Source organism: Labrus mixtus, chromosome 21 (genome assembly GCF_963584025.1).
Source record: "Labrus mixtus chromosome 21, fLabMix1.1, whole genome shotgun sequence".
Taxonomy (NCBI): Eukaryota; Metazoa; Chordata; class Actinopteri; order Labriformes; family Labridae; genus Labrus; species Labrus mixtus.
In genome coordinates, this window is record NC_083632.1 from 19,961,745 (window position 1) to 19,987,115 (window position 25,371).

The 25,371-nt window shown below is 39.9% G+C and overlaps 3 protein-coding genes across 3 annotated transcripts in view; 1 reads left to right on the top strand and 2 right to left on the bottom strand.

Moving 5' to 3' along the window:
• Nucleotides 1–46: 46 nt before the first annotated feature.
• xrcc6 (X-ray repair complementing defective repair in Chinese hamster cells 6) lies at nt 47–5,191 on the bottom strand. The gene is made up of 13 exons (XM_061028842.1): nt 5,099–5,191; nt 4,466–4,555; nt 4,079–4,191; nt 3,829–3,970; nt 3,313–3,564; nt 2,956–3,142; nt 2,581–2,767; nt 2,216–2,384; nt 1,669–1,830; nt 1,400–1,529; nt 1,086–1,186; nt 863–979; nt 47–681 (listed from the first exon to the last, which is right to left on the bottom strand). Exons 2-13 carry the CDS (start codon nt 4,536–4,538, stop codon nt 482–484), a joined length of 1,833 nt encoding a protein of 610 aa, XP_060884825.1. The 5' UTR covers nt 4,539–4,555; nt 5,099–5,191; the 3' UTR covers nt 47–481.
• Nucleotides 5,192–5,332: 141 nt separating this feature from the next.
• desi1b (desumoylating isopeptidase 1b) lies at nt 5,333–8,408 on the top strand. The gene is made up of 6 exons (XM_061028848.1): nt 5,333–5,694; nt 5,870–5,891; nt 5,997–6,066; nt 6,223–6,332; nt 6,741–6,863; nt 6,959–8,408. Exons 1-6 carry the CDS (start codon nt 5,607–5,609, stop codon nt 7,035–7,037), a joined length of 492 nt encoding a protein of 163 aa, XP_060884831.1. The 5' UTR covers nt 5,333–5,606; the 3' UTR covers nt 7,038–8,408.
• A 3,035-nt stretch (nt 8,409–11,443) lies between these two features.
• shisa8b (shisa family member 8b) overlaps nt 11,444–25,371 on the bottom strand; it is a 38,790-nt gene continuing 24,862 nt past the window's right edge. The window contains exons 3-4 of the mRNA XM_061028843.1: nt 21,619–21,732; nt 11,444–15,805 (exon numbers count right to left, since the gene is read on the bottom strand). Coding sequence (XP_060884826.1) covers nt 15,216–15,805; nt 21,619–21,732 — 704 coding nt within the window. The 3' untranslated portion in view covers nt 11,444–15,215. The remainder of the gene's footprint in view (nt 15,806–21,618; nt 21,733–25,371) is intronic.

Here is a 25,371-nt window from a genome sequence, read left to right on the forward strand (position 1 = left end):
GTACGGTTTACTGACTCATGCAGATATTACAATAGAACAAAGTATAAACAGGGCAATTAAAAAAAAGTGTTTTATTAATGCAACATGGATCAACACTTGTTACAGTATTTTTATGTCAAGAAAAGTGTATTCCAATAAGTACAAAAAATGTTTATGTTTACATCCAACTCAAGCAGTTTGAAGGCACCTGAACACAAAACAAAACAGAAAAAAATCAACTTTTTTAATTTGACATTCAAACATGATTTATGTTTAGCATTTAGCTACACTTAACCGTGCAGCCTTGCAAAACAGAGGTAAAAAAAACATGTTTGATCCTAATAAGAACTTATTTGTTTGAACATTTTTTTCCCCGTTGGTCTCAAAATCCACAGCTGTGCAAGGACATATTTGTAAACCTGGAATCAAGTGTGACATCAGAAAATCTGATCTTTAAATGTTTGCCTGCTCATAACGGCAGAGTGAGGTTATTTCTAACCCCTCATGACCCCAGCTGGGCGGTAAGTGCATCTATCAGCTCCTGTTTCTTGGTCCCGGTGGTTCGAACCCCAAACTGCTTACAAGCCTCCTTCAACACCGGTACGGTCAGCTTTCCCAGGGTGCCGTTCTGTAAATGGGCCTTCAGTGCATCTTCTCCCAACTCTACTTTGGGTTTCTTCTCAGCCGCACCTCCGGCGTCAGCTGAAAATCAATTAATAAAGAAGATGTTTAGTCAAAAATGTTTAGTCTTTTTCTTACCACATGATCAAACCCTTGCAGGTACTTTGTTCTAAGAAAGGAAACTCATATCTATGGTATCATAATGCAGAACAACAAAAACACAGCAATTTTGCTACGTTTCTGTTTTGAGGCCAGCTCTGACCTGTTTTGCGTTTGGCAGCTGGTTTGCTTTCAGGGTTGTATCCGTCAGGGTAGACCAGATCTTTAAACTCTTCAACCAAAGGTCCAAGACGGCGATCAATCTGGTCTACCTTTGGCACTGAGACAAAGAAAAGGGGGAAAGATGAGTGAGTGCACACAGAATGAGAAGAGGAACAACTAGCTATACTATAAAAGATACTGAGCTCTTTAAACGTTTGTCTTACTGATGAGGTCCTCTGTGTCCTCCGGAGCCATCATATCTAAAGCCAAGGCCTCCAGGTTCCTGTAATGCTGCTGGATGACGGGGTTCTCAAAAGCATCACTCCTGCATTAAAAACACATGGAGATGTTACAGGAATAAAAACAAAGCATGGCCTTGTTATCAGCAGAGATCACTCTTAAAAATATCTTAACATTTGAATAAGTGGCAAAACAACAACACCAAATACACTTAAACAATTTCAATACTGTGCCCTTTTCTTATCAAACAGCTGAATGTGTAAAATATCTCTGTAAAGCACTGATCATGTGCAGGAACCTGTATTTGAAGCGCAGCTTGGAGACAATCTCCTTCATCTTGTCCACTTGTGTTTGTGAGGCTGATGGGCACTGGGGAGTATCCAGAGTCCGCATGTCATCAGCATATGGCAGGTAGATGACATTGAAACCTGACACAGATGAGAAAGGAGAAGATTGTGATCCAGGTTCAGTAAAACACAGTGATATGGACAATAAAATATTCCCCTATCTTGTGTATTACTATGAACTGAAAAGCCAAATACAGGGATAGAACTTGCCACATATTACCTGGAGGTGTAATCTGTACTTTCCCCTCGTCGACCTGTTCTTTTTGAGGCACCAAGGCGACAAATCGAGGGGTTAAGTTTCGTCGAGCGATGCAGCGACACAAAGCGAACACATTCTTCTCGCTACATTTTGTCATCAAGGCAGAGAAGAGACAAGCGCTACCTAAGGTGGAAAACATAGAATAGAACAGATCAGCAAACATACAATACTGCACCATTATTCACTTGAACATACATATAATAAGACTGTCCTAATAGACTACACATTAAATCCTCAGCACCAGAAATGATCATTCATATTGAAAAAAAAAAAAAAAAAAGATACTGGAAAATACTTTTTTTTTCAGGTTCTACCATTTATAAGGACTTTGTATAAAATTAACATTTGTATTTTTATTTTGAAAAACTTTCTGCCAACTTTAGGTCTTTATTTGCATACAATGAAATAGATAATGAAATGAAAGGGTTGAGATAAAGTAAGTAAAAAACATTTTTTTTCAGGCCGTGAACAATGATGAAAACACGTTCAAACAGACAAATGCTGCTACCTTTCACCTCGCCCTCCTCAGGATAAAGGAAGACAGCAGGTCGGATATGGTGGTGACGTTCGAGCTCCTCCATGGGTTTGAAACCGATCAGAAACAGTCCGGGGTCCTCGAACTTCCTGATGGCGTCCACCTCGTCCTTCTCCATCACAATCTGTTTTTTACCGTAAGTCTACAACAGACGGACAAGAACAGACACAGAGAAAGGTAAGAATGTTACTGAGCAAAAAATCACTGATATTTACTGAATTGCATGTCGTTGACATGACTGAATTCAAGTTCATTTTCAGTCGGTATGGACCTTTATTCAAGATGAACTGGTAAACAACAAAACAAAAAGTAAACAATTAAATTGTGTTTTCACTCACCATGGCTTTCTTTATCTCACTGGGCAGCAGCAGGCTGCCGGTCTGGGTGTGGAAGATGCGGGTTTTGCTGCGTACTGGCTCGTTGGTTTCTCTGTAGAGTCTGATGGGAGCTGGTTTCCGCGCTGTCACTGCAGTTGCATATATTCCCACTGCTACATTTATGCCCTCACCAAGACAGAGGTTTAATCTAAGGTTGGCAGAGAGGGCAGGAAGATGTGAAGAATTAGATAGGAGGATTTAAGTAATAAAACACACACAAAGATGGACAATAAAGGGAGAAGACACTTAATACAGAGACTATATACACTATAGAAAGTCAGTTAACAAGAAAAACTTTTATTTGCCCCAAATCAGAACAGCATCACTGATCTCTACCTGGCCATGGCTCTCTTCTTCAGCTCCTTGGCCCGCACCCTCTTCTGGAGATCCTCCAGTTTGTCACAGGGCTCCATTTGCAGTCCCAACTCACTCTCATCCTCTGGAGGACTTACAATGTCACGAAAGAAGGGCGCCACATCGAAGCCACCTGGTTTCATTAGATGCATTAAATCAATGACGACACCTGAGAGAAAAGAGAAAAGAGTCCATTACATACTGGCTATCAAAGCTTGAACAGTTTTAATTCAAACTACATCTAAAGAATTTCAAATTTTCCAGGGCAACCTTTGAGCATTCAAACAAAAGCAATATTACATGAATGAGACACGTAGCAGTTTTTAAGTACAGACATACCAGTCTCTTTGAGGTCACTGGCTTTGGTGCGAGCCTGACGGTCCTTGCCGCTGTCCCCCCTGTGTGGTTCATCTCTGCAGGTGAAGAGCATTAGTCGCTTGTGTGAGAGGCGAAGCTTGATGTCACTGTACAGGTTGGCGCAGCACCACAGGGCGTCCCCCAATGATGTCTCCCCATTACCCATCGTTTCTGCTGCTAGTTGGGCTCCTTTCTCCCCTCGCAGGGCGTCAACTTCCTGCACTCGTTTTGCACCTGAGAAAAATAAAGGTAAAATGTCACATGATAGACTAAGGAAATACAGAAGCTATAACAGGGCTTTATGTTTGCTATATATAGATCAAGATATTTCATAAACAGCAGTTCTGCTTTGGTGGTTTTAAGTGAGCCTTCGCTTACTAAGAGGAATATTTGATCTGATTATATTTTTGGCAACAAACCTGTGCAGAAAAAAACATGAGACTAACAGATGAAGTTTGATCCTCCTGTGTAAGTCTAAACAAAAGTGAAGCATCTTACCAGGCTCATCAAGGTCGTGGTACACGTAGACATGCTTGAATGAGTTTGTTGGATTTTTGCTCTGCTCTGTGCCGTAGAAAACCAGAGCCATCAGGTCTCTGTGACTGCTGATAATCTTACTGGTGTACACAGTGCGTACAACCTACCAAATAAAACAAGAACATATATATCAAAACAACCAATAAGGTTTTTCTTTAATAAGGTTATGGAGTAGGTCACCCCAGAGCCTTTACACAACTGGCCTTCTTACCTGCATGGTCATGTCAAAGTTAGAGGGTTGGCCATCTTCTCCTTTGATGAACATTTCCTTCGAGGCATCAACCAGGAAGACCAAACTGTCCCTCCCTGTGATCTTGTAATCTCCTGACAGGGACATAGAGCCTGATTTGTTCTTTTGTAACTTCAAATGTTCAGAGAATGTCTGACTTTTTAAAAAATCAAATGCGATCTGATATCAACTAAACAACTTGAATTAAGTATGATACGTTTATAACACCAAACTGCATGCAAGTGTGATTACATCAAAGTTCCCAAACTAGCAGAGAGGATTGATGGCAAGATCAGAATGACCAATGGCAGCTTACAAAACAGCATTATTTATATTTCAGATGAGGTACCAAGGGGGATTTAACCTTACCTCCGGATTGTTCTCCCTCTTCTTGCTCTTCCTCATCATCCTCGTTCCGGTAGTAGGCGTTCCACTCAGCCATTTGTACCCCTTACAGTTCTGTCAATTAATTCAACAGTATTCATAAGGACACAAAACACAAAACATTATTATTATCTAAAGCGGCATCTGACATGTAAAGTTTATAGTGCAATCTTAGGGTAGATGGCACACCTGACTTGTACTTTGGACAAACGCTTTAATGAATCACGACATAGCAGTAGGAAAAGTGGTTACACCCAGTATAACAAGAGATTGAGATAAATTAATAATTTGTTAGACTTATCTATTTCAAATAGGTCGTGCTCCCTCAAAACTTTATACTTCTGTAGTAGTGTTATAATAACTACGAGATACAAAGCTATTCATGACGAACTATTTCACTTAAACCCATCTTTACAAAGTGCATGCTTCCTCTAGTTGTTGTTTACTTTCACTAGCTAGCGTAGCATGTCATTAGCCACTGTTGGTTTCAATCGTAGTTATGCTGTCACTTACGTGTCACGTATCTTTCTAATTACGCACGCAAACTTTATGGACTAAACAAGTAATACAATGACCTGAATACATATTTAATAACTGAAGAAGCATAAACACACTCACATGCTGTGTTATTTCACTTTCTGCATACAAGTCCAGGCAAAGTCTTTCAAATTAATGGCTGGCGCGCCCAGCTGCGCATGCGTGAACGAGCACGCTGAGTCGTGCGTTGCAGCTCGTCGTCTATTGGACGCCCCATTCTGCCAATCAAATATACTGGCCAATAAAACTGAAGTAGGAGGGATTTGCGACACCGGAAAGGGTTCACTCTCCATGAGAATGCACTTTTTTTTTTTGACAGTTGTGGTTGTTTCCAGTGGGACAGTGTCAAAGTTCCTGTCGGGCTACCTCGGGCTATTACCGGCACATTTATATTTTGTTATTTATTTATTACATTTCATTTGAGACAGCTTGTGGTCTGTGTTTTTTTTTCAGTTAAAGTTTGACAAACTTATTGATAAAGTTTTGTACACCGGGTAGGTGAGCCAGCCGGACTCAGTGGAAGTGACTCAGCTGCTTTACAGTAGGGTAAAGCTAAAGTTGTCACTTTGAAGAAATTCCTTGTTAAGTCATGGAGCAAACGGGCTCTTACCCTGTGATGTTGTATATTTACGACCTGTCCAGAGGCATGGCCCGTCAGCTGAGTCCTCTCATGCTGGGTGAGTATCTGCTGAACTACCTGTTTGTTGATGTTATAACTCAGTATAACATGGAGCTGGGATTATACTGCTTGTTGAACACTGAGCTTGTTTTACTGCAAACCTGTTAAACATTTGGATTAAACCCATTTCGATTGAATAATTAATTGAAATCTTTCTTCTTTTACTGTCACAGGGAAACAACTTGATGGAGTATGGTGAGTGTAGCTTCCTGAATGCTTAAGTTGTTGTTGTTGTCTAGAAACTAGACAAGAAACTACTTTCATTGGCTTGGTTTCACAAGATGTTGATTTGTCTTACAGGCACACCGCTATTGTGGTCCATGGAAAGGAGTACTTCTTCGGAGCAGCAGGCATCGACAGTTGTTCACCTGCAAGACATTTATACTTTCTATGAATAGTTGCCATTTTTATTACTGTATATGGAAATTTAAATACTTAAAATGTAGCATACCATGAAATGTTTTTCCAAAGTTTGTAGAACAAGGTGTCAACTGAGGTGTTTCTGTGTGTGTCCCGTTTCTCTCAGAGTGGCACTGTATTGGGTGATCCTGACTCCGTAGTGGATCTGGGCTCTACTGAGGTTCCTGAAGAGATATTTAAGCATTATTTGACTTCACTGGCAGAGTCAACGTACAGGTACATGCTCAGTCACATCACACAGATTTAATCCCCAATTGGACCAACTCAGAGGTCAGGGGTCGCTTTTCCATGACAAGGACATAAACATTAGTTTTGTAGTAGACTCTTGTTTCCGTATTTTTCACAAAGTCGTTCTTAAAATCAAATTTTAAGCTTATGGAATATAGAAGTGAAGATTTCAATAGAAATATTCATAAGGTGAATGCTCTAATGTCTTTTAAGAAGTGGTGAATTCAAAGTCTAACACTTCTAAGTTCTTTCTGTTATCTCTCCATCAAAACGTCTCTATCTTGTCTTTTCCTGACACTGAACCGCCCTTCTCCACCCCGTCTGTTCTCGGTCATTCCTCTTAACTTGTACATCTGCTCGTCTCTTTCTCTCTCTTTTCTGTCTCTCGCTGCACAGAGGTGACAAATACAACCTGTTTGAGCACAACTGTAACACTTTCAGCAGCGACGTTGCTCAGTTCCTCACAGGCAAAAAGATCCCGTCGTACATCACCGACCTTCCAGCTGAAATACTTTCCACGTGAGTCGGCAGATAAATGAGTCGTTGTTTTTTTTATTTACTTTAGGTCTTTTGTTTCCAGTGTAACTGTACGCTACAATGTGTTTCCTTTTTAGGCCTTTTGGTGAAGCTCTCCGTCCCTTACTGGACTCTGTCGCCATTCATCCTGGAGGCAACAACAGTGGACAACAATAGATAAGACTTGAATTCAAGAGAAAGTACTGTCATATGTGGGCTCAGGTGAGACCACCAGCAACCAGCAATACCTTGATGACATCTCTCCTTTTGAATACACAGCTTCGTCCTTTAATAAGGTGCCTTTTTATGACAGTCGCCACATATCCCTCATCACTTCACCTCCTTTGGTGAAATTTAGATGTACCGTGCACATCTGGGCTTCACAGTTTAGATCCTGTGTTGATCTCCAGGTATGATGTTTGTTGCAAATTATCACGTCTTCAAAACGTTTGTTGCTTCATCCTCTGTTTTAAATGTGTGCTAAAGAGACTTTTAAGACAGCCACAAGGCCGCACACTGTTTACCCTACAATACCGACATGTCCTCTTGACAAACTCCTTTTGACATGAGTCAAATATATATGGTGGTATTTGTTGATCCATTCTCTAATTATTCTTTACAACACGTCATCATTCGTTTAAGTCTTTAGTCCGAGGTCATTATTTTGACTGCAGTCCAAGAGAAAAGCCATCATTAGTTAAAGGAAGAAAACAGCGTCCTGTAAAACCATTCTGCTGGTCTTACTCCTCATTCAGGGTTTCATAAAATACCATCAAACTAAATCTAAAGGTTGGTAAACACATATAACCTCAGAGATGCTTCATTCAAATACAGGACCAATTCTCTGTACATCAGTCTGTTTCTTTACTCTACATGACTTAGCATTTAACCACTTTATACAGACATACTGATTTATATCCAGCGTTTGTATCTGATTTAACTTAATATGAATGTTTTGTACAGCTTCTAGTGACATGAATAAGCTAGTCACAGTTAGTTATATTTACAGACAGTGTTAAGCTAACAGCATTAGCCTTTAATCCTTCCTTGACGTAAAAACAAAGTGGATTCCATCAGTGTTTGTACCCTCAGATTATGCTCCTTTCTTATTAAACTATATGATACTTGTATACGTTTTGTTTAGTATAATATTATTAAGCCTACCTGATAATGCTACAGGGTGTCTGCAAGTAGTTGAAAAGGATACATTATCAGAAATGTAATTGTTTTAAAATGCCATTAAAGTCACCTGTAATTTAAAAAAAATTTGAAAGTGTAAGATTTGATGGGATCTCATTTTATTTTATTTTGCACTGAAGTGAATGAAATGTGTAATAGGTGATTCTAATCGTGGATAATGTAGATGAGTTAAAATCTTCTTTACATACAAGATGATCATTGGAGAGAGATCTAGAGATTATTTTTGATTAAAAAGGCGTCTTCTGATCATCAGAACTATGTTGGATTTGACACCCTGCACTTTGTTATATACGTGAAATGTGAAACTTAACTTGAGTTGTGACATTAAAATACTCTTTGTATCTTAAAGTCATTGCCTTTTGACCTGTGTTCTGTTGAAGGACATTGACATTATAAATAATCAATGTTTATAATTTGGCAGAAGGGGGAATGTTTCTTTAGTCAGTGTTGAGAAGAACATGAGTTTTTTTTATAGCATTTAAACATCATCTGACTGAAGAAATGGAAGATTAATATTTCAAGATAAAAACTACAAATGCTTTGGAAGATGTAATTTTAAAAACAGCCACTAGGTGACACTGCAGGCTCACTACAAGCAGGGGCAGCCCGTTTCTGTCACAACACATCAAGTCAGCACATAAAACTGAAATGTGATTACATTACAATTCTAAACTTGAAGGGTGAACTGATGGTTACTGGGACATGTTTGGGACTGTTGCTGCTCAAACTCCCTGCTGGGGAAGAACTGCAAATGTGATAAAGCTTCTGTCACAGGGAAGAGAAGCTGCTCCGAGGCTGTCTGCAACACATTGTTTGTGCTCTAAATCTCCAGTCAGGATATCTATGAATTATAAAAGTCATGCAGTGGCCGGCGGCTGTGGTTTGTCTCTCAACCGGAAGGTCAGGGGTTCAATCCCCAACTCCTGCAGCCACATCACCGATGTGTCCTTGGGCAAGACACTTAACCCCAAGTTGCTCCCTCTGCTTTGGTGGCGGTGTGTGAATGTGTGTGAATAGGATTAGTTCAAGGAAGAATGTGCAACTTTCTGAGTTCAGTAGATGTCTCCCTCGAGCACCAGCATTAAACCAAAACAAACTGAGGAGTTAAGAATTACAACGCACCATAATTAAGCACCATTAAACACAAGTGGCTGAAAAAATTGTCCTTTGCTCGAACTGCAATTGCCTGTTTCCTGCATTGTTTTGTTAGCAGGCTTATGTTAGCACACTGGTTAATTCATAGCTTCATATTGCACATAAATGTACACAGAATGACTGAGATCTAAAGACACTTATGTGACATCCTAATAAGCAGTGAGTAGGCTATGTATTTCTTCTGTTCTACTGTATAGTCCTGGACTAAAACAGCTTTTATACACAAGGCCGTCCTGTCTGACGGAGCTCAGGCTTCTCACTCATTGTAGACAGTCATGTCTCAGAGGGATATTTAAATAGGATATACCTGATTTCTGCCACATTTACATGTAAGATGTTGCACATTCTTCCTGATTGACACTTAACATAGCAGCCTCTGTCATCAGTGTGTGAATGTGTAGGTGTGACATGCGGTGTAAAAAGTGCCTTGAGTAGTCAGAGGACTAGAAAAACGTTATACAAGCTCAAATCCATTTACCATTCATTTTGAGTTTCATTCCCATACATTTCAAACAAACTACACTTACTACTAAAAAGGATTGTTATAAACTCTCATGTTTTTTTCTGCTTCTGTTCACCTGAACCAACAGAAATCTGATGTCAAGTTGTCATTTAGTTTTATCTGATCGACTCGCTCTGCTCACTTAATCAAAAGTCCAACAACTCTGTGATCCAAACACAAGTCAGACCCCGAAGCCTCACATCAATTTTACAATCTTTAATGATTCATCTCCAAAAGTGGCATCAGTCGCTAAACAATCCTCAGCGAACAACATTTCTAGAACATTTCATGTATAAATAAGCTTTTTGTTGTAATAAGAATACAGTTACATACATAATATACACTTTTTTTTTGCTCCATTCTGTATTTCACACCAATACTCTTTCAATATAGTTTCTGTTATGATTGCATTTATACATTTATCATCGCTCTGCTTTCTCTCCTTTTATAAAGACAGACACCAGAACGAGAGAACCTCATTCACTTGATGACATCTCTGTTGCGTTTACAGCAGCACATATCACACTCCGATCTGCTGCTTGAAAAAAAAAAAAGTTATAACCTGACTGCTGCATGCTCGCAAAATGTTTCACTGCAAATCTGATTTATACTCCACGGTGCTTGTTTTCCCACAGCGTCCCATTCATCATTGTCAGTGCGGTGTAATTGCAAAACAGAAACGTTTTGACAACCTGTCTGATTTAAAGCTGCTTCGTCCTTCTCTACAGTAAAACTAGTGTCACCGTGTTTTTCCACCGCAGTGATGTGACAAACAGTGAAGTAAGCCTACTAAGTCCTCCTCTATTGCACATTTAAAAACTGCACCACTCAGCTAATCTATATCTCTATATGCATCATGTTCCATGTTAACATGAAAACACGCACTCTGTTCAAATTTGACATCAACAGCGATTCTCATAAACACACTTTGAAATCAAAAGACTTTTCATAATACAGCCCTTTTCAAACAGAATACATATAAAATCACATTAAATACGCATCTTCACACAGCTTTCATAAATAAAGCAGAACTCTGACGAGGTTTGCACTACATAAAACTTTTTTTAAAAAATGAACAAAAAGATGCACTGAACCTCATTTTGTTCTGGAAAATGTCACCGTATTAATGTACACACTAGGTTAAACATCTACCACAAATAGCCAAAACAAGTGGTTTGTTTCATCTACAAAGAGGTAAATAGTTTCAGGTGGAGGAAAAGCAAGATTTCATATAGAGAAAAAACATCGGAAGCACTTTCCCCAGTCAAAGAATTTCTATTGCTAAAAGAAATAATCCCCCAACACGTTCTGTGTCTCTAAAACCAGCAGATTCCAACGTTTAAAAACTGACAACATCGAGCAATGGCTGAAGAGATGTAACAAGTAGGTAACAAGTGTTTCGTTTCTTGACCACACAGTTGTTTGTAGTCTCTGAGATTGATTTCCTTTTGCTCAGCTTTCTAGACAACTTATCATTTAGAGAGTCAGACCTTGAGGTCATGAGGTCAAATATGGAGTGTGTTTAGTTTCAAAGTAGCTTTCATGTTAGGCACCTAAGTGAAACACCTCCTCCTGTTGATGGGGGGGGGGGGGGGGGCATTTGGGGGTGAACACACGTTCATTTTACGGGGTTGAACTAAAGTTCAAATATGATAGGATTGCATTTTCTATATTTGGATTTTCTATAATCATGTTGCACAGCTGCTGGAATTAAAATACATGTTTGTTACAAAGTTGTAGAGTTAGTCAGAGGAGGAGGAGGACTGAGTTATTTCTTTATCAAATCTCATATATCATGTTGACATGTCGCTGCAAGAGGGACAAAGAGAACATAAATCATTCGTCTAGTTTTATAATCTAATTTGGATTAATAAAAGGAAGAATTTGAACTTCTTTTAAAAGAAAGTGTTTGTTTACATAATCTAATGTCTGATGTGTACTGGGTAACTTAACATGACAAACCCTCGAAGATTTATCATCCAACTCCCTTCAAGTCTATAAGAGAATTTATTATCTTTCAGCTTTTTTGGGGGGGTTTGGAGCCCACAACTTTTCTGTTCAGGTTCAATTTGTCTGGTATCAAAGATCTGTTTGGTTAGTGTTGCAGTAATCGAAATCGGTCTTGGTATCAAGATCGGTCTTGAGACCGCTATTTGAAGGTCTCGGTCTCGTCTTGGAATCGAAAGCATTTTTACTCGGTCTTGTCTCGGTTTCAGACTGGGCCGACTCCGGATTTTAAATCAAGTCTGGTCAAGACCACCTCTGATAGGTTATTTTTCTATAGAAATAGAAAATATAGAGATAGAAAATGCCTCTTTCTATCAATTAATTTGTAGTCCGATTTTTCAACCCGGTGATGTCCGCAACCTGACGCGCCCCCTGCACACAAGTTGATGGTTTTTCTGTGATATTTATGGTCCTTGTCTTGACTCGGCCTCGATCCCTAAATGTCTTGGTCTTGTCTGTGGATCCAGTTTGTGGATTAAGTCGAGCAGCTTTTTTAAAACTTTGGTTGCAAAACGTGAGTGAAAGAAGAAAATTAATTGTTTATAAAATGTTTTAAAAGTTTCAAAGGAGGGAAACTGTTGAAATGATTCCCCCGAGTGGGCGATGTATCTCATGAGCTACAGACAGGACAATTATTAAATCGTGTTATTTCGCTGAGATTTATTAGAGAATTACAATTAATTAATTTCCCCAAATTATTAAAGTTGAAACCTTTTTGTTTCATGCTGATTATGCAGGCATTGTCTGGACTCTCTCTTTTAAGAGAAGAAAAGGAACTCTTTTCTAATTGATCACTCTTGTGCTTAGATTTATCGCTTTCTGTTGGGGAAGACGTCCCCATACATTTGACTTGGTTAATTCAAGTGGTTTGATGTGATGTCATTTGCAAAAACAGAAATGCGTCCTCGATGAAGCCCCAGCTGCTACAAAAGCCCTTAAAACTTTCACCAAATAAAGGGTTGAGCATAATAAAATACCTTCATAGCACAAACGCTATTACAGAACTTTCATGGACACATGTGTAATCATTAACAGTTCACTTCATCGTGCGGTTCCTGAGGGTGTAGCAGCCACTAACTTTCACCAACAAGTACAGTGGACAGTTGCACTTACTGTTGCACAAATCAGAGACAAGATGAGAAATGTTTAATCCTCCAGGCCTTGAAATGCCTCGGCGAATTCCCCTGCAATGGTGCCTGGGGGAGAGAAATTACACACAGGCATCCACATACATCCACACACTCTAAGTTATGACCCAGACAGCTGCATAGTGAGAGACCCAGATCCACAGTGACTCCTTCGCTTTACCCCCGAGGAAGGAAAACATGCAGTCATGTACCTTTTGTTTTTCTATTTTTCCCCTACTCTCTCCTTCCTTTTTATTCTTTTCTAAAGAGTCCCAGCCCCTGGCTCTTACTATGTCCCTCTCTTTCCTGCTCTTCCCCTCTCTGGCCAGGATGGAGGATGATGGGAGCTGACATGATGGTGCTATTGTCCTCTCTGTCGAGTTAATGTGACCTCGGGGATGCTGTCCATGTGTGCTGTGGCCTGATGGTACAAAAAAGCAGGGCATTGTATAGAGAGGGTGGGAAAGGCCAAAATGGGTAGAAAGAAACCAGGAGAAAAACATCTGTGCATGGAGGTGTTTTAAGAAGGAGAACAGGGAACCTACAAAAAAATGTAAAAAAAAAAACCTGCATATAAAAGTGTCTGCAGGGCCTGGCTATGACCTGAATTGTGTTCCCATGAGATGATTTGCGATTACTCTGTAACCAAATTGTATGTGATGAGTCAATATGAAATAATCCTTAAATCTTCTCAAATCAATCCACATGTTAATGCTCTAATTATTTTTGGAATTATTTTATGTAATCCAGTCAAATAAGGTTTTCCATTTCACAGAGATGTAAATTTAATCAGCCTTCAAAGATGCAGTTTAATAGTTCTGATTTGAATATGGTCGAGTACAGAAGGTTCCTCTGGAGCCAGATTACTGACTGATGGATTAATGCACACACTTAGTTTGATGTGTATACCTTAAACTATAATAATTACATTTTTCAAAAGAGATATTTGGCTTATATATGATATTTTTTGGCAGACTTTTTTAAGAGTTTTTGGAGCAAACACAACTAAAGTGCTGCAGGTAAGGGGAAATTTTAGTCCAATCAATGTAATTTATTGTGTGTGCAAAAATTTATAAGAAAACGAATCCAACTAATGAATCTCTGTGATAGATTTTTTTGTGTTTCTGCCCTTGGTGGCTTGCTGCTGTGGAGGAAATCATGCAAAACTGTCTGAATCTCCTTCAGTTAGATGCATTATAGCTAGAAGTATTGATAAAAACTCTCTTGTCTGTAGAGTACATTTGTAAGCAGCTAGTTAGCTTATCTTATACAGAGACTGGAAACAAGGGGAAAACAGCAAGCCTGGATGTTAAAAGGAAACTAATCTCCATAAAGCACCTCTAAAGTTGATTAATTATTGTTCATCCTTATTAAACTATATCATGACAAGACTCCAGGATGAACTGCACATATGCTGCTTCATATTGTTTCGTGACTGTTGTAAGACTAAGCTAGCTTAGGAATGGTTAGCTCAGCAAAAGAAAATTATTGCTTTGCTATTGCTAGGCTAAATGTGAGATGGCAGGAGCCTCTATATTGCAAAGTAAGTAAAAAAAGAGTAGTAAAAATCTTCTTTTCTTACTTTTGGTAAGAAAGACTGTATCCCAAATGTTAAAATATTCCTATAAGGGTTATGTCTTCTTGTTGCCAATAAAGCTTAAAGATTGTTGTGCCATCAAATCCAAGTAATTGGTGTTTGAAGTTTAACAGCTTGAAAGAAAATACAAGAAATTGATCTTAAAGGTTATAATACTACATTTACATAAAATCCAGCAAATGCCAAGAGCTGCATGGTTGAACAGATTGTGTGTATAATGTCAGAAAATATTGGCTCTGAGTGTGTTTTTTTTGTCAGTTCCAGACTCATTATGGAATCTTATTATCAACCAAACCTTCATGTACAAATGACCTTACCCTCACTTTAGTACTTGGCCAACCCAAACTCACCGTTCATGCCTGACAAATCAGACAAGAAACCAACATTTTAACCGTCACCACAGTAAGAAAGATTTTTTTTTTTTTCTGCTCTCATGTTCCTTTTCCTTAAAAGCCCTGTTGAAACACAAAACCACACTTAAATGCCAAAACTGTGGTGGTGAAGGTTGTGTGATCTATTGGAGCCTGAGAGAGGTCTCAAGCCAACTTGTTACATTTCCTAACAAAATATCTGTTCTGTAAGAGTTGTGGTTCTTCTACGCTGTTTTTCTCTTGAGTATCACAGTTCCCACTTTCTAAAAAACACCTATTTTCATCTACTTAATCTGAATGTCTCATCATTTGGGAAAACTGTCCCAAACTCTGGCACTGAGTTAACCCCAAAGACTAGTATTAGTGTTCTTTTGACACTGCATTAAGCCTTCACACTCAGACGGTCACCTCAGTCGTACTGTGGGTGGAGTAGCTCTTTTGTCTTGTGGGGTGGTAGTAGGGGGGCTGAGATGGGTGTTGAGGAGGGTGTTGAGGAGGGTGTTGAGAAGGGTGCTGTCCCGGAACATGCTGCCCATGCCTTGCCCCCTCCCCGGCTCCTCTATACATCCCTCCATAGGGCTGTCTAAAGAGGTCCGGCATGTTCTCTATGCTCTGCTGCCTCCTGGTCGAGTAGAACTGTCTACGGTTGGAGCCGTGCATGGTGGAGGAGGACGGGTGCGCAGGGGCCGAAATCTGCCTGTGGACGTGTCGGGCAGTCGGCTCCCAGGCTCTGAACGCCGAGCTTGAGAGCATGGGGTGCGTGGTGGTCTTGGGAAGATGCGAGTGCTCCATGTGGCTGGATGGGATTTGGATGGAGAGAGGGGCTTGGAGGTCGTGGTGTGCTGTCGCATGCTGGTGGATGTATGACTTCTCTTTAGGTTGTATGGGCACAGGCTGGAAAGCAGGAGGCGCCACCGCCACTGGCTGGTAATGAGAGAAGTCCATGAGCGGGAAGCTCTTGTAGTAACTCTTAGACGCACTACTTGCTGTAAAGAAAAGAGGGGTGGGTGAGTACAGCCAAGTGTTGTCTTCAGTTACCTTATATCATGACAGTTTACTATATTAGTGTTTGACATCATTTTATCCCAGTTAACAGCAGAAATCTCTTAATATGGTGATATAAATATATATGAGCAGGCTTGCCATGACTTGTTTGGCATAATCAAAAGGATGTGAATTAGGGCTGAACAATAAATTTAATTTTTATTGTCATTGTGAAATGTGCAAAAAGCAAATGGTTAAACACTACTGTAACATACACAAGAAACAGTTTCTGTCAAATTGAAACTTTTAGATGAACTCCACCATTACAGTAAATAAACCAGCTGCTTGGTTCAACTTTAACCTACAAACCAAGCATCAATCTCCAGAGCTGCTGAAAATTGAAGCCTTTACCAAAGGAACAAAAACTGCAGTTCCTCTAATGACCACTTGTGGCTGGCTCCAATAGTGAGTCAAGCCCCATCAGACCCTTCATTAATATGTCCAACACTATCGATCATTCTAACATGTGTGCAGCTTGGTATGATAAACGATACTAAAGCTTACTTCCTGATGTATGAAGATTGAACAGGGTTGATTTTTTTTGTCTATATCCCACCTTCTTTAATTTAGATTTGATCAAACTGAGGCAAAGATTGTGGCATGATCTCTATGAGTGACAAGTGAAACACCTAGTTGACTGCTGGGCGTTACCTCAGCTTATCCAGGTAACTGAACTTAACATCTTGGCGGTGTTGTGGAGACTTTTTCCTATAAATATGGCTGTCGTCAGATTTCAATCAGAAGGTTGTGCGTTCGTTCCCAGCTCTTGCAGTCACACGTCAAAGTGTCTTTGGGTAAGACACTGAACCCTAAATTGCTCCTGAGTGGCAAAGCCAGCGTTGTGAACGTGTATGAATGGGAATAAGATGGATGGACACTTGAGGGGCACTTTATGTAGCAGCAGCCTCTGCCTTTAAGTCTGCCTGTGTGAATGTGGCATGTAGTATAAAAAGCGCTTTGAGAGGTCCAAAGACTAGAAAAGCCCTACATAGGTAAAAGTCCATTAACCATTTACAAATGTCTTGCCAGTTGTTTTTCTCTCTCACCAAAGATATGTTTGGTCATGCAGCAAGTTTGATACCTTCTGCAAGCGATTTCAGCTTTTTTAGAAAAAATGCTTCTTAGGGCGCACTCAACCTAGGCCAAGTTGTCTGGTACTGTGCTTAATCCCCCCGCTGGCCTGCACTCACACTGCTCCAGGACTAACTGGACCTGTGCACGGCTACCTCTTGTTCAGAACGTTGTAATAAAACACATGCAGACAGACGGACTCAAAAAATGATTAGCAGCCACCACAGAATCTTATTCTCTCTTTGACACCTTCTTTAATTGTCTAATTAACCAGTTTATCAAGGGCCAATAATTGCTGATAACTGAAAGTTTGCCAACCGCTTTCTCCTTGCCAGCTCCAACCACATAAGCATCCAAATATATACACTTCTTACAACAACAACAACAACAACAACAACAACAACAACAACAACAACAACAACAACAAGGCAGTGGGCACAGTGCAAAACTTGCACTTGAAGAACACGTGCTTCAACGAGGAGCCAAATATATTTGGTATATGCTTATTTTTAAGGTAGATTTATAATCTCATCAATTACTTTGAGGATTATAAAGTTTTCGTGTCCCATGGGAATTATTACCAGAGACATTCAAACAAACTGAAATGTAGGATTAACAAGAGTAATCCTTTCACTTACTGTAGTCGTCTCTGTTCGTAACCCTTTACAATTAGGCCAGTTAAGTAAACACGTTCTATTTTTGGCCTCCTTAAACTTGTTTATACTTTAGAGTCATTTTCAATTTGCCACAGTCTGATTCAGTCGTGAGTCACCGCAGAAGTAGCCTAAAATGAACTGCCAATGTGCGAACACAGAGTCTGTCATTTTAGGAACACTGGAGACTGAATCAGACTTAATCCCCGGTGCATTTATTAGGACCTCCTGGCTCCAAACTGTCGGCAATGTCCCCTTCTCTTCCCCGACTACGGTAAGTATTTAAAAAAGTTTTCAGACCTTGGAAGTTAAAAGAAGAAATAAAGAATCTCTGTTAATGGAGACTAGAATGCTTAAGTAGTAAAACCCACACTTGCTTTATTTAATACACGGAGGGGTTTGCTGCTTCTGCCCTATTTGGTCTGGTATGACCTTCAGCTTATGGTGACTAATGTTAGATGATGTTCTTTGATAAGTTACAGCTTTTTCTCTTACATTACTAGGTCAGTTTGTTTGTTTTGTTGTCGTTTGATACCAGTGGAGTGGGGGACCATCAACATGTGGTCATCCACAGTGAAACCATCACACAGGTCTGTTCTGTAAGTACCTCAGCAGTGTATGCACTTCTTATGCAGACTGAGAGTCTATGGAGTTCAGCAGAAATGTATGTCACTGTTTTACTCTGCTGTTTTGGAAAGCATTATCAGATACGAGATGACAGCACGGTGTGGTCACTTCTCTGTTCAGCTGAAATCTCTAATAACTCATCATCAGACTACAATGAAAATCATGGGTGTTAAAAAACATCTCTATCTACAAAAACTCAATGAACAGTGGGTTGTTAGACAGGCACAGAAAATAGTGTCTGACCCGACCCACAATCCTTCACTCTGAGTTTCAGGGTCCCTCAGACCAGGCTGAACCACTATAAACATTCATGCCTGCCGATGTCCATTAATATTCTGAATAACAGGTAATGTAGGATGTGCCAATGGCCGTACAATATGTCACTGCTGTAGGAAGGTATTTTTTATGTTTGTGGAATTGTTAAATGTTTTGTATGATTTCTATTTATGTATTTTTTTTAATTCTCTTGCAACTGCAGAACAGAGTCCAAGACAAATTTCCCTCTGGGGATGATAAAGTATATTTTATCTTCTCTACACTTTGCAACTCTCATGTTATGTTAATGCAAAAGTATTTGTTATATGCTCAATGCTAGCAGGAAAACACAAAACACAGTACCACATATAACAGTAAGTGATGGTTTCATTGCAGGAGACAACATCTCTAAAGCAGACACAATAAAATAAATGATCATTATAAATGAATGGTAGACAAGACAAAGCAGCACATGAGATTAATAAAGAAAAGTAGAATCTGTGCATGGTGGGCATGTTTTAATTCAAGCCTTCAGATGCACAAAAAAAAAAAGGATTCAGCTCTCTCTCAACATTTAAATTTGACCTTCTGTCCAGATTTTTTTTTTTTTTAGAAACAATGGCTGTTGATGAGTGTAAATAAATAACTTATAAGCAATCCAAAGAAGGTGGAGGACAGTCAGGAGGAGAGAGGGAGTGTTTGAAGAAGATCAAAGAGGAAAACTGGTGATTTATGTATTTCCAATTGGTGGATGCCCTAAAGGTGAATACAAGCGGTACTCTTCTTCTGGTGGATATGAGCGGGCAGGAGGCCCGGGGGGGGGCGAACGAACGAGGAGAGGCAGAAGCTGAGGATTGCAATGGATATGAAGGTAAAGGTATGAGTGTCAGAATGTGGGGACGTAATGTAGCAATGAATGTTTATAAATACCCTCGCCCTCAGACACGAGTTTGCACATGTGTATGTGTGTTGGTGTGTGTGTGTGTGTGTGTGTGTGTGTGTGTGTGTGTGTGTGTGTGTGTGTGTGTGTGTGTGTGTGTTTGTCGGTGTGTGTGTGTGTGTGTGTGTGTGTGTGTGTGTGTGTGTGTGTGTGTGTGTTTGTCGGTGTGTGTGTGTGTGTGTGTGTGTGTGTGTGTGTGTGTGTGTGTGTGTGTGCGTGTGTGTGTGTGTGTGTGTGTGTGCGTGTGTGTGTGTGTGTGTGTTTGTGTCATGGGCTGGCATGAATGTCACCAAGAATTATTTAAATAAACTTAAAACTGAGGTCAGTGCCGCTAGCTTCCTGGCTACATGAACAGTAACCTTGTCTCTCTGTGTGTGTTTTCATCATTTTCAGTCTGAAAGTAAATGAGTCATTTAGAGTCCTTTCTCTGTACTAGGTAGTTTTTCTCAGTTGACAAAATAGATCTACGACAGATGAAATGGAAATATTAACGCACCGTCTTAAATTCAGAGCAGATTTAAATTCCATGATTACCATTCTTTTCTTTTTTTGTGGGAAATGTTAATCCCTCATTATTGTTAACTGCATGCATGCCATGCTAGATTGGAAAGCTTAACAGGTATGGCAACGTGATTAGAGGTTGATGAGTACTAGCTAAAGGTCAAACACTGTTTTCACGCCCATAGAGAGGCAATTTACCTCCATAGCTTAAGTGTGTGTACATGCCTTTACACCTACAAGAGCTCTAACACATGTGTGTGTGTACACTGTATATGCTGTTGAATCAAAGTCATACTCGTGCTCAGTTAACCCTTCATGGACGATTATGAGAATCTACCTTGACATGCAGTGATTTGCCCGTGGCTACCTGCTGTGAAGGAATTCTTTCTAACCTGATGCCTGAGGTCTGATGTTGAGTACAGTATTACACCTACTTTTCACAGACAACATGTGTGTGACCTCTGCTGACATTGAACTGTCTGTAGAAATCACCTGTCTTAAACCCTACAGCCTTTTTGTCCTGGCTTAGTTTGCGTGTAGATCATTAATATTTGGAAGCAAACATAAAGTGAAAGACTGTACGAAAAAAAGACAAAAAAAGACAAACAAAAAGGACATTAAAAATATTGCATGGCAAAAAAAAAAATATATATATAGTGGTTGGATTTGTATCATTATTTTGTGCCATCAGTTACTGTGACCATAACAGGTTTAGTGCTGCATTTTACCGCTGTGAAAGTTTTAGCAAAAAAAAAGGCCAATACAATGACCGGTCTGAATGTCATTCTAAACAAACAGCGAGGCGGCTGTGTGCTCAGTGGTGGAGTCAGTCTTCTCTCAACATGTCCGGCGTTTTAGCCCCAGTTCCTGCATCTACAAGTCTGATAAATCCTTGTGCAAGACACTAAACCCCAAGTTGCTCCGGCTGCTTCATTGGAGGCATTTGAATGTGTATGAAGAGGATTAGTTTATTCTGTTGGACACTTTACAAAGCAGCCTCTGCTATCAGTGTGTAAAGGGGTGTGAATGGGTAGGTGTGACCTGCAATACAACATTTACCATTTCAAGTATAACTCATACTACATATAAAGTATGTACATCTCACTATAGTTAATTCATTCCTAAACACACTAAAGCGATAGTTTCTTTAAGTGCAAGTCAGATGCCGGAACAGTTTGTCTAGTTATGAACACCTTAAATTAAATCTGGGAGTGTGAAGCTATCATGACTGTTATATGTATTACAGAGAAACCACCTTTAGGTAGTAAAATTTAAGTTTGAAATGTGGAGTATTTTATGAAAATTATACTCATGAGAGGATGATGCTTTCATGGTGAGAAAGTTGAATTTTCATGTTTTTCCCCAGGATTTCTCCTCCTGTTACCAAAAGCTTTTTATAGAGCTGTCTTTGGCAGTGACTTGTAATATTGGTGCACAGTGATTTCCCATTAATTGAGTTCTGACCCTCTTATCAGACAGTCCCCTTGGCTTTGTCTTGACCTCGTGGAACTGAAGAGAAAGTGAACTGTTATGACTGACATCAGTCACATAAAGAGACGGTCGTTGATCACACCACGGGGCCCAAACAGGAAACATCGTGTGCCCCCTCTCAGACATCGGAGAGACCCGCTCTGCTACTCTACTTTTAAAGGTTACTGTGTCAGGTGGAGTCAGCATCATTTGGTATCTGTTTTCGTGTCCAACTTACCCACAGCTTTGAGGGAGGTGTACTTGTTGAGTCCCACAGCGCTGTGGTTGCTGTGAGGATGTGGAAGTCCTTGTCCAAACTGCCCGTAAGCCGAGTTATTCAGATGGTGCTGTTCTGTTGACGGACAAGCAGAAAGAGAAAAAACATTCAGAAAATTGTCAAGGTCGTGGTATTTTCTAACTTACTTAGAATTAAAGAGAACAATAATCATACTATAGCTGCTCTGTTGATGATGAACACATTTAAAAAATGCAGCTTTTGAACCATGGCTGGATTGACCCTGTAGGTAGCCCCGGAGCAAAAATGAGCCGTACCGCCTTACTGGACAACACTTTCTTCCACTCGATATGCACCCTGTCACCTTCAAGTACATAGCATACTGTGCACACAGAAGACTTCACATGGCAGCTTCATTAGTATTTGCTTGCAGCCTAAACCCAACAAGTCTTCCTGTTACATTAACAAAAGTTCGATGCCTTGTAATGTAATTACAAATTTCCGAATTGAAAATCCTAACTAGTCAAACACTGCTGCTTGGTAACGGGCCCTGCATATCAAAATATTCATTTGTAGTTTCACACAAGAATCAGAGAACAGTAACCCTTAAACAAACGTCACTGTAAAAATGCAGTCTTTTGGACTATCTTACCTCCAAAGCAGGTGCCAACAGTGTTTGACTCAACAGACAGTATGTCAAATAAAACAACTAATAAAAGGTGGTTAAACATCATTTTGCATTGTCTTAAGCACATGGCAAAGTTCATTTAAGACATGTGAGACCCCCTTACTAGATGAATTTCACAATCACGGAAAAGTGATCCAACGTAAGAAGCAAGTGGCAAAGGAGAATAATTAGTCTCCTATCACAGCATCATCTTACAATCTTACTAATGAGCCCCTTAGATAGCAGGAAAAAACTGCATTATTGACTTTAGAATAAAGGTCTTTGTCGGTCAATGGCAGGGTCCCTTTCTGCTGCCTTGAGATACCAAAGTGCCACCATGTTGCCTGACCACGCCTCATTTTAAGGCAAAACACACCCATGGGTGCGCTGATAGGTGTTCAGAATACGTGATGTGGGTACTGGACCTCAGTCCAACAATCTTTTTTTAAATGTTCTGGATACATTGAGTTCTATCACTAAGGATTGGTTTCCTCTATTTATTATTTGTGCATTTTTGTGACAAGTAAAAACAACAATACATGTACAAAACAAACTATGAGCATCACCGGGTGAACCTTATGAGACACTTCAAAAGATTGACATGGTTGAATTATTTGTTTGTCGTCTGTTTATGAAGATTTTTGTCGATGCTACTGAACATTATAGTTATTACTTTAGTAGCAGGTACAGGGTCGGGTTGTTGGATGCAGGCTGTTGTGGTTCACTGTTTTTATTTAACCCCCTTTTTCTTTCCCCTTGAGGCTGGGACATTGGGTGAGACAGCAGTCCACCCCGCCCCCCGTTAGCAAGTCCGTCCTGTGCTAAATTAAGTCATTGAACAGTGGAACAAACTAGCTGAGAGGGAGAAGCCCTGCATGGCTATTAGCATTAATGATGCAGCCAGCGCACTAGATATCAGCCCCGGGAAGAGATGGGCACACATGTTGCACTCATGGACGTCAACACAAACACACATACGCACACACACAAACACACACACGCACACACACAAACACACACACGCACACACACACACACACACAAACACACACACACACACACGCACACACTCAAACACACACACGCACACACACAAACACACACACAAACACACACACACACAAACACACACACGCACACACACAAACACACACACAAACACACACACGCACACACACAAACACACACACGCACACACACAAACACACACACGCACACAAAACAAAAACATTCCTGCTCACCCAGGCAACTTTATGTCATAAAGGTCATTTGGGTGACAGCAACAACATTAAAGGTAAAACACTGTATTAGTTTGAAGATATTAAATTTGTGTTTGTGTCCGAACATCTACATGTGATTAACCATCAGATCTTTTGACTGAATTAAACAATCAAGGCCTGAAGTGAACTGAACACTAACTTTCTAAACACTACACTTCCTCAAACATCCACTAGAGGCTGCCACAAAGTGAGTCCATTCCCATTAACATCATTATTTAAATAACCAACAATTTTAAACATGTTTTCAGCCGGCTTCAATAAACAGATTTGAGCTACTAAAGCTGATTTCACCATTTAGGCCAAGCTACAATTGGGTGAATAATTATTAAGTATTTAAATTATTTTAAGGCTAATGGAAAGCATCATTTAGGGGAGTGGTTTCTTTGAGTACCTGTAGCTATCTGAAAGGTTTCACCTCAGCTTATTAAGCCACTGAATTTAATATCTCTGGTGTATTTGTGGTGTTGGCTAACGATTATCCTATTTACAGGCTGTACATTATTACCTTGTTCAATGTTTTACAAACATTCATTCATCCATGGCAGCAAGTGCATGGCTGTCAGCGTTGTTGTAAGCTTTTCTTAAGTCCACCAGATTCCTACAAGCTCTCTAAGTTTTTCTTGTCTTCATAAGAAAAATTATTTAAGCCCCCAAAATCGAATCTAAGTCTTTGGGACACACTGTCGTCTATTAGCACTTTGTATTAGCATACTTAATAACTTTGATGACACGGCCTAGCAAACCCCTTTCCTTCTCATTCACATTTGGTCACTTATCATCCATCAACGCTGTGGAACAAGTCAATTCTACAAGTTCATAAGTGTGTGTTTGTGAGAGTTCATCAGTGTGTGACATTAAGGTGAAAAAAGACACAGTACAGGAGAAAATTAGAAATACTCTTCACTACACGCACACTCACTTGGGAGAGTCATGTGTGATTTATATGAGCAACAGAGACTCCGAGGCGGTGGGAAAAAGAGAGAGGGCGAGAGAACGAAAGAGTGTTGGAGGGAGGCAGCATGTTCTGGAGTGAATTAGAAAATGATCCTGAAGCCAGAGGGTCGGATAATGTCAGGAGTTAGTCCTTACAGTAACAACATTTACTCTAATAACCCTGATCCTTTACTACCTTAATCACTGTTCAACACATGCACACTCACACACACACTCACACACACACACTCACACACACACACTCTCTCACACACTCACACACACACACACACACACACACACACACACACTCACACACACACACACACACACACACACACACACACACACACACACACACACACACACACACACACACACACACACACACACACACGCTGTAGTTTAAGCTGATTAGTTACAGTATGGATGGAGTGTGTGTGTGTGTGTGTGTGTGTGTGTGTGTGTGTGATCACTGTATCATCCAGTAGTGCTGACCTCTCAGAATTTGCCAGATTAGCTGCTTATGAGAAAAAAAAATCCCTTTTATACTGTCATCATCATCACCATCATCATCATCACCATCATCATCATCATCATCATCACTTCTTTCATCATAGCCAGCATCATCTAGCAGCCACTTCTAATCATCGTCTTCATCCTCTTTTCTTCATTCTTATATATTATATCTTATAAGATATTGGAGCAACAAAAAATATGACAAGATAAGACACATAAGAACTGTATATTTAAATCCATTTCTAAAATGATTTTTGATTTAATAACTTTCTTAAATCTGTTCACTGAAAATAATCAAATTCTTTATTTTATATATCCCTCACATCGGTCTGTCAGGATGTATCTTGTCCTGATTCT

Bases quoted from the DNA above. Each gene is read 5' to 3' on its own strand.
- xrcc6 (XM_061028842.1), bottom strand. From the start codon at position 4,538: ATGGCTGAGTGGAACGCCTACTACCGGAACGAGGATGATGAGGAAGAG. The intron at 3,971-4,078 runs GTAAGAAGGCCA...TTTATTTGGTAG, and splicing joins ACTTTGACATGACCATGCAG to GTTGTACGCACTGTGTACAC. The intron at 3,565-3,828 runs GTAAGATGCTTC...TATTTTTCTCAG, and splicing joins CCACGACCTTGATGAGCCTG to GTGCAAAACGAGTGCAGGAA.
- desi1b (XM_061028848.1), top strand. From the start codon at position 5,607: ATGGAGCAAACGGGCTCTTACCCTGTGATGTTGTATATTTACGACCTG. The intron at 6,333-6,740 runs GTACATGCTCAG...CTCGCTGCACAG, and splicing joins CTGGCAGAGTCAACGTACAG to AGGTGACAAATACAACCTGT. The intron at 6,864-6,958 runs GTGAGTCGGCAG...TTTCCTTTTTAG, and splicing joins CCAGCTGAAATACTTTCCAC to GCCTTTTGGTGAAGCTCTCC.